We start from the raw sequence: 15843 nt of genomic DNA, 5'->3' as shown, positions 1-15843 counted from the left end.
TCGCGAAGTTGAGAAAAATGTTACAGTTTTAACCCAATGGGGCTCGTGGCTATAAGTTGTATTGTACTATGCAAATAACTTAAATCAAGTGATAACAGTTGTAGACTCACTAACTCCCGATGACGCAGCCGCTATTTATGTGTCACAAAATTGTTTCTCTACAAGTGGCAACACAAACACTTCTCGAAAATACCTGAAATTATCAGACAGTTGGAATCCTATAACAATGCTTTGCACCATTCATTCTCCTTGTTGGGCGAATTATCGTAGACTTCATTTGAAACTCACGGTGTTGTGAAAATACGTCAGATAAATTTCTGCTGATGTAGAAAGGAACATTTTGATTTACACAAAACGTTTCTCACTGATAAGCGCAGAGGGTTTACAGAAGAAAAGGTAAGATATTTTTGTACGAAATTGAAATTTTATTTTCTTAGTGTATATTTCAGCGCATATGTGAAATTTTTAATGCATATTTTTGATATTTTTCGTGCATATCTCGGCATGGGTTTGTGCATGGAAATCCGGACTCTACTTCTTTCAGAACTCCATTATTATCTCCCAGTTTACTCGGTCAAAAGCTTTATCTGGGAAAAACTTCTAAAACCTTCAAAACCTAGCAACTGACTTTAACTTTTGAAGCCCTGTCTTTTCCTCTGATTGGAGTTTAGTATCCTTTTCAGTACTAAGACTATAGAAGAAGTGAACCTAGCACTTAACATGGGATTCGAAACGCATGAGCTCCCACCGAGATTCGAACCCGAATCTCTCGCGCTAAAGGCGCGTACGCTGTGCATTTAGCCAAGGAATGTATTTATTTATTTTTTTAGGTGTGATCAAAAAGTATGATGAATAATTTTATTAGAAACAAAATAATAAACTTACATGGAATTTTATTTAATCTTCTTCAGAGTATTGTCCTTGACTAGCAATACATTTATCCCAACGTTGAATCCATGACTGGAAGCATTTCTGGAAGGCTTCTTTTGGAAGAACGTTCAGCTGCTCTGTCGTGGAACTCTCAATGTTAAAGATGGTGTCAAAACGTTTCCCTTTAAGCACGGCTTAAATTTTAGGAAGAGCCGGAAGTCGCATGGTGCAATATTTGGAGAGCACAGCGAATGAAGACAGAATAGGAATATTTTTTTTTCGGCCCAAAACTCGCGGATTAAAAGCAATGTGTGGCAAAGTGGGTTTACATGATGAAGGAGGAAGGGATTTGCCCATATAATCAGCGGTTAACCCTTTAATGGGGAAGCTTTGATAGCATTATCATTAAAATAGGGTCAATGAGGGTAATTATGAGACAGATTTCACAACTTGTCGACGTTACTCAGCTTACATTAGTTTTGAAAGCAAATAACCTAGGAACCAGTATAGTGCCAATAGAGTAACAATTTGCTGCCAAGAAATTTCCTGTCATCTCATAAGTTGATGAGCAAATGACAAATTTGTGCTGTCTCACAATTATCCTTTTGGAGGGACCACCAAAAGCGTAATTATGAGACAGTTGTTGTCAGCTTTCTGCATATGATGTTGAGGTATGAAGGAGTCCAATTGTATGACAAAGAAATCTTCGTTATTTTATGTTTATTACATAAAGATATAGAAATATTTCGCTGAGTTACAAGAAAATAACTAAGAAAGAAAGTGGAAATAGCTCTTAATTTGTATTTACCTACAGTGGATGAAGATCAGTGAACGGTCTCATAATTACTCTCCATAGGCAGTGTCTTATAATTACCTTCATTGAATCTATTTAGTTTGCTTTTATGTTTGAACCATGTCTTCCTGATCATAATTTCGTAATTTTTAAAGTATTTTGTACTTTGGTTACAAAATACAGGGTATTTATTTCAAAGCAACATTGCCACAGAATAGGTCCAATGTGTAGCTACGAGGGTTTGAAAAAACCTGGTGATTTTAGAAAAAGCCCAACCCACCCGGGACCATATGGGTTTTTCGGGTATTTTCGGGTTTAATTGTTTTTTTCGGTTTTTTCGAAATATTTCAATGTCTTTGGGGTAAAAGTATTAAAATGTGATTTATATTTCAAGATTATCATTGTCACAACTTGCAACAATTTTCTACTCACTGCTGTTTTTTAAAAAATGGCCGCCATTTTGAAATTTTACATTGGATCGCACAGAAAATCTATAGAGAAAATTTAGCATATCTCGTGCTTCCACCGTCAAAATTTCAACTTAAAAGACTGAAAATTGCGCTTTATAGCGTGTATGTTCGCTGTTTTGAAAATATGGCCGCCATTTGAAATTTTACGTTGGTATGCCGCCAGAATCTATAGAAGAAATTTAGTGTGTCTCGTGCTTGTACTCTGAAAATTTTAACTTAAAAGACCGAAAGTTGTACCCTGTAGTGTGTGTAGTAGAGGCAGACAAACGAGTTGAGTTGAGTTGATTTTGTGTTTAACGTCCTTTTCAGCAGCGAGGCTATATGAGATGGGACCTACTGATTAACGCGGAATCCGAACATAAGCTCCCGTCGGGAATCGAACCCGGGTCTCCCACGGCGAAGACGCGTACGCTAACCGCTTCATGGAGCTCGGCAGACAAACGAACAAATGTAGATCAAGTCATACAGAAGCCTGACAGACGGTCGCCAAATATGAATACCAAAAGGGGTCTATTGATTTAAAACAAAGATACAAATGTTTCAAAATTTCTTACATAAAATAAACACCTTCCAGTGTAAAATAAATGGCTTTATTGTTGAAGTTCACTCCCGATACTTTGCGCGTTCAATTACGGGAATTTCCCTAGCACTAGCAAGACGGTTCTTTCCCGAAAATGAATTTAAAACAATTAACAAAGAGATGATTCATATTTTATAAAGTAAATGTCTTAAATGAAATTAAACATCTTCCAGATCCGATGCTTTGTGCGTTCAATTTCAGGAATTTCCCGAGCACTTCTTTCACGATGGGTTTTCCCCGAAAATGCAGCTTTCTTTACTGTACATCGACACTTCCACTAGTACGGAACTTTAAATTTAGCACCTGAAGTAGTAGCGTTACATAGTCTTCGAACTCCGAGCATTAAGCTTCTTAAATTTGACAAGAATTTTTACGCTTATTGCTGGTGCTGATTCTACAGAATGTTTATTTGAAGAGTAGCACGAAATGACTGAACCAAACTGTTGTTGTTGGAAAACCAAATTTTACTGAAGAATACTTGTGTTTTACATCAGAGGTAAGAAATAATACTAATAATTTTACTAATGTATTTACATATTTACTATTAGTACTGGCATCTATGGCCTTAAACCCGTCAAACGTATGAGGGATAACGTCTCTCGGTGTCGCCGAGTCGACGAGCACACAATTCTCGGAAAGCATTTTCTAAAGTACAAAATTGCATATTTTACTTCAAATAGGCTATAAGCATAATCCATACATTAATTTGTTCTATAACTATCTCAAGCTAAGGTATGTTTTTTTTTTTTTTTTTTAATTCATTCAGTGCATTCAGAACTTTGTAAAGGTCTTAATGTTGAATGCTGTTGTATACCTTAACGTGAAAGCATCTAATTCGCCCAAGGAAAGTCTAAAATCTGATAAAAATCATTTTCAATGTGATCACCTTACTTGTACCAATAATATACTAACAAAAAGCTCAGAAACCCAGGTAGTTTTCAAGTGTTTTTTTTTCAGGTAGGTCCAACCCGAAAAAACCCGGTGGGTTTTTTGGGCTGGGCCCATTTGGGCAAACCCTGGTAGCTACTGAGCAGCATTGCCCTATTATGGTAAAATATCATAAGAATACTCTCAGTAATATATTTTTTTACAGAGCAAGAAACCGAATTTAAAAAAAATATTTAAAAAAATTTAAAAAAAAAAAAAAAACTTTCGCGGTACGTAGGAGATAAAGCTTTTACAATACTAAATTTCACTGTTCCCTGTTGACGAAGATTAGAAGTATCTAAAGAAGCGACCCGCAAATCATGTATATATGGATATTGTATAAAAGCAATAATGCCAATTAAATGATCAATGAAGTTATAATTCGTGCGGATAACGCAATAGAATGCGATGTTGCTTGAGAGCAACACTGACCAATAAAGGGTTAAAATGCTTTTTACGGACCTGTACGAGATGTTTAGTTCTTCAGAAAGTCCTCGTATAGTCATTTACTTGTTCGAACGAATCATTTGTGCCACTTTTTACATGCTTTCATCTGCTTTTGACGTCGAAGGACGTCTCGATCGTTTCTCGTTTTCAACATACTCTTTGCCGCTTTTGAATTGTTCATAACTCTAACTAACTAACTCTATGGCCTATGGAACCCGGAGGTTCAGTGCCGCGTTCACAAAAGCTCTCCACTGACTTCTATCCTTAGCTAATTGCATCCAGTTACTACTTTGTATTCCTATCTCTGCGAGATCCATCTTAATATTATCCTCCCATCTGCGCCTAGGTCTTCCTAATGGTCGTTTTCCTATGGGTCTACCAGTCAAGACTTTGAAAGCGTTTCTACTTTCTTCCATTCTAGCTACATGACCTGCCCACCTAAGCCTCCTAGACTTGACGACCCTAACAATGTTGGGTAAACCGTATAAACTATGTAGTTCCTCGTTATGAAGTTTCCGCCATTCCCCATTCTCATTCCTCTTGGGTCCGAATATTCGTCTCAGGATCCTGTTCTCAAATACTTTCAGTCTATGTTCTTCTCTCAGAGTAAGCGACCATGTTTCGCAACCATACAGAACAACAGGCATGATTATCGTTTTATATATTTTAAGCTTCAAATTCCTCGACAGAATTCGCGACGACAAGAGATTTTGAACCGAGTAGTAACACGAATACCCTGCTTTTAGTCGACATTTAATTTCTTCGTGAATATGATTTTCGTCTGTTAACATTGATCCTAAATATTTGAAAGTATCCACTTTATCAAAAGCATTATTTAATATTTTAACGCCTCCACAATTTGCCGTATTACGGTCCCGACGTACTTCCATGTATTTAGTTTTCTCTGCATTTACTTCTAAACCCATGTCCCTGCAAGCGTTTAATAAGATCTCTGCATTTATTTCTACTGTTCTCCTATCCTCCCCTATTAAATTTACATCATCAGCATATGCCATAACCTGGTGAATGCCGTTCAACTCTAAGCCCTGGTTGCTATCTTTGATTTTCCTTATGGCATATTCCAGCACAAAGTTAAATAATAATGGCGACAACGCATCTCCTTGTTTCAGACCATTTTGGACGTGAAAGCTCGTGGACAAAAATTTTCCTTCCCGGACTTTACTTTGGGATTCACTTAAACATATCTTAATTAATCTAATTAGCTTTCTCGGTATTCCAAGTTCTGTAAGAACGTTGTATAATGTTTCTCTCCTAACCGAGTCGTAAGCCTTTCTAAAATCAATAAATAGTTGATGTACCGGGGTATTGTATTCCCACTTCTTTTCGAGTATTTGGCGAATGGTAAATATTTGGTCGATAGTTGATCGATTTCGTCTAAATCCGCACTGATAATCTCCAATAATTTCATCCGCGTATGGGGTCAATCTTGCTAACAGAATATTTGAAAGGATTTTATAGGATGTTGACAGAAGAGAAATGCCTCGATAATTATTACAGTCAGTTTTGTCGCCTTTCTTGTGAATTGGAACAATGATTGACTCTTTCCACTCTTGTGGCAATTCTTCCTTGTTCCAGATAAGGAGAATGAGTTTGTGTATCTTGTTCCACAATTTTTCGCCTCCAGCTAAAATTAACTCAGCCGGAATTTCATCTACACCCGGAGATTTGTGTTTCTTTAATTTCTTTATAGCGGCTTCCACTTCTATTCGATTGGGTTCTGGAATATACGGTTCTGCGGTGTGTATCTCCTTTTCTCCACGCACATTAGTTTTTGGCTGCGTGTTAAGCAAATCGTCAAAGAAATCTTTCCATCTATTTAAGATGCTATCCGTATCAGTGAGAACTGTTCCGTCAGATTTCTTTAATATATAAGCACGAGGTTGATAGCCTTTCTTAAAATCGTTGATTCCCTTATACATGTCCCGAATATTTTTATTTTTACTATTATCTTCAAGTTCCTTAATTTTAGCTTTCAAAAAATCCCGTTTCTTTGTTCTAAAAGTTTTGGAAGTTTCCCGCCTGATATCTGCGAAATTTTGTGTAGTTATTTCATTCGGATTTTGTAGCCATCGTAATTTTGCCTGTTTTCTCTTCTCTGCTAGTTTAATGCATTCTTGGTCGAACCATGGTTTGTTCCTACGTATTTCCGCGTGTCCCAATTTTTCTATTGCTGAACTTTTAATGCTATTTCTAATTTCAATCCAAGTATCCTCAACACTAGTGCACTCCGAGTCTTCTAAGACCGAGAATCTATTCGAGACTTCAATCTGGTATTTCTCTCTTCCCTGGCTCTCTTCTAATTTCTTTAAATTAAATCTCTCCGTTTTCGGACATTGAATATTACCTTTATTCAACGATAATCTCTCCCGTATTATCGCTACTACCAGGTAGTGATCAGTGTCACAATCAGCCCCTCTAAACGACCGGACGTCAATTATGCTAGATTGTCTTCTTCTATCTACTAAAACGTGATCAATTTGATTATGTGTTTTTCCGTCTGGTGATGTCCAAGTGTATTTATGAACGTCGCGATGTAGGAATTTTGTACTCTTCACGATTAGGTTTTTGGATGTTGCAAAGTTCACGAGACTAACACCGTTGTCATTACTTTCCTTATGCAAACTTTCGTTCCCTATAATCGGTTTGAAAATATCCTCTCGTCCTACCTTCGCATTGAAATCCCCTAATAGAATCTTCATATGGTATCGCGGGAGTTGGTCAAATATCCGTTCCACTTCTTCGTAAAAACTATCTTTTATATCGTCACCCTTATCTTCAGTTGGAGCATGTACATTTAAAACAATAATATCACACCACCGTCCCTTAAGAGTAATAAAAGAAAGTCTGTCAGTAACAAATTCAACCCGTTTAATTGCTGGTAATATTCGTTTGTGAACGAAAAACCCTGTTTCTAACTGGTGATTTTTATTTCCTTCCCCGTAAAAGAACGTAAAATTTCCGGAATTCTCAGATCCATTTCCTTCCCACCTAACTTCCTGAACTCCTACTAAGTCCATCCTGTATTTCTCTAACTCACTCGTTACAGATTTTAACGCGCCTGCCCTATAAAGACTTCTAATATTCCATGTTCCAAATCTCATGTCCATTTTCTTTTGCTGATGTCGTGCCAAGTTATCAGTCCTTGTCCGAGGCTTTTGTGAATGTTTCTGAACAAGTACCTTTTTTTACAGGATGAGGGTGTTAGCCTTACCCAAACCCCCAAGCTGGAGGACCACTCCTAGTCGGCTGTCCGCGACTGCTTATTCAGTATATTCGCAGCTAACCTCTATATCTAGAGGCCTTCTCCTCGATCCGCAACCTGAGGACGCGCCATGCCGTGGTGACAGGAACCCACGTTACACGGTGTTCATACCACTTGTAAACAATCCTCAATGCCACCGTTACATCGCCATACTTAGATATTGACATTTCGTGAGCTTCTTTGGTATTCTTTTGCAATTTAGAACAAAACTTAATGTTGGCGCGGGACAAATACTCTTAACACGTCCTTACTCTTCTCCCTCTGGAAGCCAAATAACATGTCACAACTCGTTCAAACAACACAGTGACTGTACCAAGGGTTGAGGCTACTGGGCTTACTAGTTGAAATGGATACATCGATAGATGGCGCTGTGCAACTATATTCACCTTACTTTTTGATCACACCTTTTATGGCTTGTAATGTGAGAACTAACATTTTTTTTTTTTTAACACAAAAGATGTGTGACTGAAAATAATAATGCAAAGTACACTCATGTCCAAAATTATTGTCGCATGTCTATAAATATGTTGTTGCAGAAATATAATTTGATAACGAATTCGCCCGGTATTTCTTATAATGTTCGTATGTGTGCAATCGGCAAAGACATGTATGTGGCAAATTCCGTGTCAAAAGAGCAGTAAATAAAAACAATAAAACGAAAATAAAACTTCCTTGTCCATTTAGCAACATTTTGTTTTACTCGTTCTAATTTTCGTATTTATGATTCTTTTCCTATGAAATTTACCACAAATATATATTTCCCAATTATACATATAGTATCAGTATTAAAAGTACCCTGCAAAATCATTATCAAATTATAGTCTTACAAGAAGACAGTTATAGATATGCGACAATCATTTTGGACATGAGTGTACATCTTTCATAAATTTTCGATCTCCCACGAGGCTATACGGTTAGCACACGCGTCTTCGGCACAGAAGCTCCGAGTTCGAATTCCGTTGGCAGCTCTTATCGCTCAGATCCCACGATAAGCTGTAGGTCCTCATTTCATTTAGCTTCAGTGCTGAAAGGAACGCTAAACTGTTATCGACCCACTTGTAAATTCTCAACCTTCCTTTAACTTCAGAACTGTGTAATATACGTTACCTTTCCCAGGGCAATGGCGATTGCTGCTAAACCAATCAAACCTCCTTTCCTAGCGTGAGCATTCTGTGAAGTGGCAAAGTCCTGACCCAATACTTTAAGCAATCTCTTTATTTCTACCGTTTTATTGGCTGCTGCGAATTCTTTCACCATTCTAGAGGGAAAGGAAAAAATACAATATTAATCATCTCTCTTCCTTTACAAAGAATAAAGTCAGAATTACTGTCATTTCGGCTACGTAAGTATAAATGGACTTAGACTAAATAGTACATAAAAGGAATTAGACTTGTTAGCTACTAAAACTATGCTGGTAAATAGTAATATAAATTGCAGGAGAGAAAGACGGCCGGAAGAAGGGTAAGGAAACACGAAAAAATGTATCTGGTCTGCAATTATATCTTCTTTCTTGGAACTTACATGAATTTTAAATGAAGTTTAATAACGCATTGCTAGCAGCGACTAACGAAAATGCATACCACTTGCGATTTGTTCTGCAAACTCTTTTCGATGCCAATTGACTTTCAGGCATCGTAATTCAGTTTATGAAGTCACGAGAAACAGAGCTCCAATTGACAAATAATTTGATCATACGTAATCCACAAATTGTAAACGTTATCAAAGCACGTGCAGTTACTGTACGGGTCATCACAAACATTTTATCAAATATTGTAATCTTTCAACAATTTTAACTGTTCATGTCGGTTAGAATTTAGGCATAGCTTCCCGTAACGCTCGTTTTACCCTCTCCTAGTACTAGAAATCCACAACCAACATAAGTATTATACAGACTACTCAAAGCACAATGATCCTCTTAAAGTAAACTGAAACTCAAAACTCAAATTAGTCCGATATTAACAAAGCTGAAATTTGTGTTTTTGTTGCGTTCTGACAAGAAGCTTTGGTGCCAGTAGTTTATGGATAATTTTTAGAATTTACAGAAGAAATACGTAATGTTAGGTTTTGCGTTAACTATATTTAAGCACATACATTAGCTCTGCCCTTACTCGCGGGTTAAATACACTTCTTGCTATTCGGGGCCACATAGCACAGATTGTTTTCTTAAAGTGTCGTTTTAATGGGATACCGAAAAAACGCTCTAATTATACCCATACTAGTTAAGCCCAGGGATGCAATGGGGCGTATACGGGTATACGGCGTAAACCAACCTAAAATATTTAGTCCAACGTACACTTACTTTAAATTTACGAAAGCAAGAGTGTATATGCGTATACGTTATATACTTGAAGACGGTCGAGCGTATACCTACCAAAAGGTCTTGCATTAAATCACTGGGCAAGTCTTTATTTTGGGCAAGGCAGTGACAAGAAGCAATGAATCTGATCCGGTTCCTGCAATTATATTTACAGTTCCCAAGAAGGAAAAACCAAACAACGTGCCCTGCGGGGCTCTAACCCGCCTTCACTCGCTGACGCTCGCTTGGCAATAATATGTACTGACAGTATATCACTGCCTTGCCCAAAGTAAAGAGTTACCAATCACTGGTTAAGCCCTTCTAAAGTGAATCTCTGCCGAGGAATGCAACTCTATGAAACAAAGTTTAAAGGTACTAGAAGTCCACTTCATAAGTAAATATATCATTAAGTTATGTACGGATCCATAAATTATTTGCAACGATGCTTTTTCTATTTGTAATTCAGTGCCGGTACTTGCAATTTTGAAATATCTCTGCAAATGTAATTGACAAAGCAGTATTTTACTTTGCACTGTAAATCATACCAAATTAAAAATTACAAAATGACTATTTATACGAGTTTTAAACTTAATATGATATATTACTCCCAAGTTGTTGGGTTCCCTTCCTACGTATACACATTTAAGTGTTATATAATAATAAAACAAATTTATCATGAAACATCTATGTGCTGCCAATTAGGATATTTGTTCAATGATCATCACTTAAATTATAACTATTTTCATTCTATATAGGGTAATAGTATACAACAGTGCCTCATGATCTGTGCGCGTCGATACTTCCTACTGTTGCACTACGTATAAAAATGATTTTATTACATTTAGAAGTAGTAAGAAGCATCCACGTGCACTTGACATGCGATATGTGTTTCAAATCCCCCACATATACTCATACACTACGTACAAGGGCACATTATTATTCTTCGCATACCATAAAACACAACGAAACGCAACGCAAACCGACGTACATTTTATTTTATATTACTCAGTAATTAAATGAAAGTCGCATTTTTACCTCATTTTCAAGTTCCTATATCCTCAATGAATAATCCTTAAAAGACTGCACTTCGTGAGTCGTCGCTAAATGATGAGGCACTCTCGTATACTATATCCCTATATAGTTAGCTACTTTATATTACACATGTTTACACCAGTATTCTGAATTTTGTATATGACATAAACTATAATTATACTTGTATCAAATTAGTCATTCTCAAATTTCAAATAGTACAAGTGATGAATACATACTTCTCTATTTCTACAGCAGCTGCTTTTCTTTTATCATATAACTTGTCATTTAAAGCTCTTACACAGGCTGTACTTAATGGGGCGTAATCTCTTTCAGACATCATTCCGAATAATAAATATATACTTCAATACTTAATATTTAATATACTTGTATCGAAAACTGCTGTCCCTATCCACCCTACATCACGACGAATTTCTCGCGACCTGACTAACATATTCAAAATGTGTACTATTTTATCTAAAAATCGGATTAGCACTTCAAGAATAACTTATATAAACAACACTTATTAATTTATCAAATACATTATTGACTCAAATTATTAGATTGTGTATGATTTATTAAAATACTATTATGCAGCGGAAGTGAGTACCTTAGCGCGATTATTTAGTAAACATGGCGAACGAACATACTGTCATAGGAAATCGGAATAGAAGACCGAAAATATGATGAAAAGTGTTATAGAAAGTGAATGTGATGAAGTGTATTTTGTGTAATTAGCACTTAAGAACAACTCCGACGGTAGATGAGTACTATAGACTACCAAGAGAATTTAGTAAGACCGAAAGAATTTCATCATGTTGTTGAAGAAAATTAGTCCAGAAATGGGCTAGGCCTTGACTTCTCGTGATATTACGGATTTATGGTACTAAAATTGGTAAAAAATGTATTTTTAGTTGAGAAATTTATAAGAAAATCAATTGGAAATAGTAAGGACAAATATATTTATTTCAAAACATTGTAGGAAAGTATATGAATTGATTAGAGCATACAAAATTCAGCACGTGAATTTATTGCAGGTGTATTAACAATTGACTTTTATGTAACTTTTCGATTTCCTAAAACAAAAGAAAGACTAAGTGGTAGATTTAGTACAAAAATTGGGCAGGCGCAAAAGAAAACTAGTACCGAGCAGATTTTATATTAAATACTAAGTTATTCAGTGATTGGAATAATGAATTACTATGCGCCACTTTGCATTCTTAATTTCAGTTCGATTACCCGTATATCGTTCACGAATACAGTTTAACGTACACAATCAGTTCAGGTTAGACAGCATGTTCACCTCGTAGTGTGTCAGTAAAGAAATTCTCATATGCTTTTAATTGCAAATATTTACACCTACCGTAATGCATCCGTTGAACAACGCATTGTCTCGCAAGGATAGAAGGAGCCGTTCATTGAGATGTGATTTGAGATTTCACCCCTAGTGCTTTGCCAGACATGCTAGTGTGTAAACAGATAGTATGCATGTAAATTTGCCTTAACATGAGCACAGTACATTGGGTTCGAATCTGGTGAACACAGGTTACAATATTTCATGAAGTGAAAAGCATGGCATTGAAGAAAACAAACATTTACAAAACGCGAACACACATTCCCTTTTATCCTTTAAATGATCAGCATTACTCGACCAGACGGTTCTGCCAAATTTTGATACATTTCTCACATTTTCAGGTCAAGTTAGAGTTTTGTATTTCTTTTTGCAGAGCCTGCACTAAATGAGTACCGTAGCTCCATTACTAGTTGCAGATTGACTTCAGGGGTGATCAGTATAAATAGTGTGGAAGAATGGCATAAAAACTATAGCTGTAAAACACGAAGCAACTTGTGCTAGGTTGCTACTAAGAAGTTCGAATGCTATGTAAGCGAGTCAGGGCAGGAACACAGCAGGGGTCCGACCGATAGCAAGGAGATGCGTCCGTTGGGAGCGAGCAGGCACGTCAGCGACGGCCGGTATACGCATGAACGAGGATAGTGGAAGAGCACAATTACACTACTACAGTACTTTCACTATTACTCAAAAATTTATTTCAATATTCTGTACACTGGCAATAATTACTTATATTCACACTCGCATTCCTTCACGAAAAACGTTACGCATCTTATTTTACGTAGGCATATAAATTTTGTGTTTGGTAGAACCGTCTGCTCGAGTGAACCAAATGATTTTACCTGTTATATTCTTGTTTTAAAGATATTTTAAGCAATAAACGTAAGTTTCCGTGGCATTTATTCTGAAGTTGGTCGTCCGCCTAGTTTTTGGCAAAGAAAGTGTATGGTTCCTTTCTGTACCAAAGTTTAATATTCAATTCACATAGTATTACCGAGCGACCGTCAGCGAGTGAAGGCGGGTTAGAACCCCGCAGGCAACGTTGTTTTCTGTCTTTATTACAGCTAAATAGGAAGGGGGACCTGTGTTCTAGAACCTTGCCGCCATGTTGGTTATATTACCATTACATTGAAAAGTATAATTTTGTCCACGTTTCTTTACATTTATTTGATTACTGCATTTTCTACAATTTATTCTTAGATTTATTAAGTCATGATTTTACTTACTTTTAATAGATTTTCGTGATTATCACCAGCCATGTTTACAAAACAAATGCTCATTACATTCCCATACTCTTACCATGAAATAACCTTGCGCCAAGTAGTTCCCTCAGCTTGCCAAGTAGTTCCATGTTTAGAACTGTTTATGTAAGGAATTGAATATAACTTTCGCTGTCCTTATACATTATCAAGCACCAAACAAATTATTCATTTCTTCCCGGTAAATTTTCAAAATTTTGTTATTTACGAACGACCAACTTTGGAACTTAACCCGTTTCCGTTATACGCATCCTACACAGTGTTATCATATGATCGCCTTCCGAACTACGTTCGACTGTTACAAGTTTCTTTGTGGTCGATGGATACGAATATTTACAAGAATCGAGATGGAACTGTTTATTTCAATTTTGATTTTGGCTTCTCTGCCGCAGAGTAGGTCCAGCATGTTAAGCCTTAAGTTAGCTTACGGTACAGTAAATTAGGTTGGGCTTGTTAGTTCCGGTTAAGTTCGATGTCCGTGGATCTACTTTGTGGCACTTAACCCCTGATATTTTTCCAAATTGATAAGAAAACTCGGAAAGTGTCATCAGTGTGGCAGAAAATTTGTCGGGACGGTAGAGGAATGTGATAATCGGGTAGATGGCCATCCTAACCAAGGCTATCACTTTATTTCGTGACATAAATAACGAGATAGTACTTTTAAGTGTAATCCCTGACCAACTTTCTCTTTTCTTTAATTAGTGTCTATGGGATGGACTTTAGAAAACCTCTCTGCTTGGTATACTTACGCAGACACGAATCATGACACTACTTTCTACCATGTAAACAAACCGCTAATTAGTAAATGTTGAAACAAAGAAATTTTTCTTTACCCACCTTCGTTAACGCGCGTGCTTATTATGGGCGTACCTCTGCGCGACCGCTAGTTGACGTAAGACTAACTTGTCTTGACTACCGACCATATGTGCTAGTGGGTGTTTTTCGTTCAACTGCACTGAGCCAGGCACGTAGCCAGGATTTCGTGAAGGGGGGGGAGGGGTCCGTGACATGAAATACTATGGTCATCACACCAGGGGCTCGATCATTCTAAACTTTTTACTGGAATATATATTGGTTCCTTTAGCAAGAATTTCGTAACGGGGGGGGGGGGGGGTTACATGAAATCCTGAAGGCCCAGGAGCCCGATCAATCTAAACTACTTTACTATCAACATATATTGGTTTGTTAGGACAATAAAATGAGGATATATTGCTAAGTATTTTAATAACAAGCTATGCAGAAATGAGTAAAATAATAATAATAAAAAAAAACGTATTGAAAAAGATTATAAACTAATTACTTTCTTCCTCTGCTTATTCAAATATAGCAATTTTCCTTTCATTATGACCTCAACTATTATAAAAAGTACATATTCACTATTATAAAAAGTACATATTCAATAATGTCTTGTAAAAAATTTTACAATATCTGCGTTCCTTTCTCTGTTGAATCAAATGTTAACAGAACTTTCTTTCCATATAAATTTTTGTTTTTATTATAACAAGATCTCTATTTACGTATCTATATTATTATTATTAAATATTATGAGCAACAGCAAGACTTTCATAAGATATTAACAGCTTACACTTCTTCTATTCTGTAAGATGATGACAGTCCTTCACTATATCACAAATACATTTCAAATATGCTTCTTAGTGAATTCAACTACATATTCATGATAATCCTATCAATAACTAATCAACAAACCTTTTTTTTCTTTTTCAATATACATTCCTGCTCACTTATTGCGCCTCTGATCATATTCATCATTATGGTCGTATCATTATATACTATGTCGCTCGAACGGGAATTCCGTAACGTTAATAATGTGAAGGAAAGAACCCTGGATTAAATGTTTCCAACTTTTGACCTTTTGAATAGCCCTCGTATGGATTTAAAATTACATTATTAAAAATATTTTTCTTCTCTTTTCCTTATATATATATTCATATTACAATATTATATTTTTTTATATATAGTATTAATTATATCATCATATATCCATATATTAATAACGTCGATTCAAAAACAAATATATCGTCGATGGGACTATTCAAAAAAATGAAAACTAACTAATGGTTTTTGCAAGGGTATTAGTTACATATTCCTTCCCGTATCATTTTTATCTATATTTAACATATTCATCCATGTTCTAGCAACATTGTTTATAAATAACGACTATCATCCTATTAGATGTTAATAAAAGGCAATATAACATGCAAAGATTGTGAGCAACAATATAACATAAAACAAGTACATATTGTATAATAGTGAACTATGATCTGCAATTAATATAAAATTGAAACTAATATTTTAAATTAGGATAAGACAAATAGAACTCGTTTACGTTTACTTTCGCCTTCTCATATGTTACTATAACTTATGAAATTAACAAAACAACAACAAAAGAAAATATTCGTACTATCTACACAAAACAAATGAAATAGATTTTGATTTAAGATTAATGTCATGAAATTCAACTAAGTATATTCGGCTCTCCTATTGGAACATAAATTAACAACAACAAAAATATTTAAG

The 15843-nt window shown here is 35.9% G+C and overlaps 2 protein-coding genes across 3 annotated transcripts in view; one reads left to right on the top strand and one right to left on the bottom strand.

Moving 5' to 3' along the window:
- Nucleotides 1-11438, bottom strand: part of LOC145682979 (protein VAC14 homolog) — an 86462-nt gene extending 75024 nt beyond the window's left edge. Inside the window, exons 1-2 of one of the 2 annotated variants that reach the window (XM_081754338.1) lie at nt 11306-11438; nt 8478-8628 (exon numbers count right to left, since the gene is read on the bottom strand). In XM_081754338.1, the coding sequence (XP_081610464.1) occupies nt 8478-8627 (150 nt within the window). In that variant the 5' untranslated portion in view covers nt 8628; nt 11306-11438. Of the gene's footprint in view, nt 1-8477; nt 8629-10934; nt 11247-11305 lie in introns of those variants that run through there. The other variant, XM_081754335.1, reaches the window with a different exon arrangement.
- Nucleotides 11439-15843, top strand: part of LOC145682987 (uncharacterized) — a 101886-nt gene continuing 97481 nt past the window's right edge. The window contains exon 1 of the mRNA XM_081754344.1: nt 11439-11578. The gene's annotated coding sequence lies outside the window, so the exon portion shown is untranslated. The remainder of the gene's footprint in view (nt 11579-15843) is intronic.

Source organism: Thermobia domestica, chromosome 1 (genome assembly GCF_964235325.1).
Source record: "Thermobia domestica chromosome 1, izTheDome1.hap1.1, whole genome shotgun sequence".
NCBI classification, from domain to species: domain Eukaryota; kingdom Metazoa; phylum Arthropoda; class Insecta; order Zygentoma; family Lepismatidae; genus Thermobia; species Thermobia domestica.
This window is presented reverse-complemented; position numbering and strand designations above follow the sequence as displayed.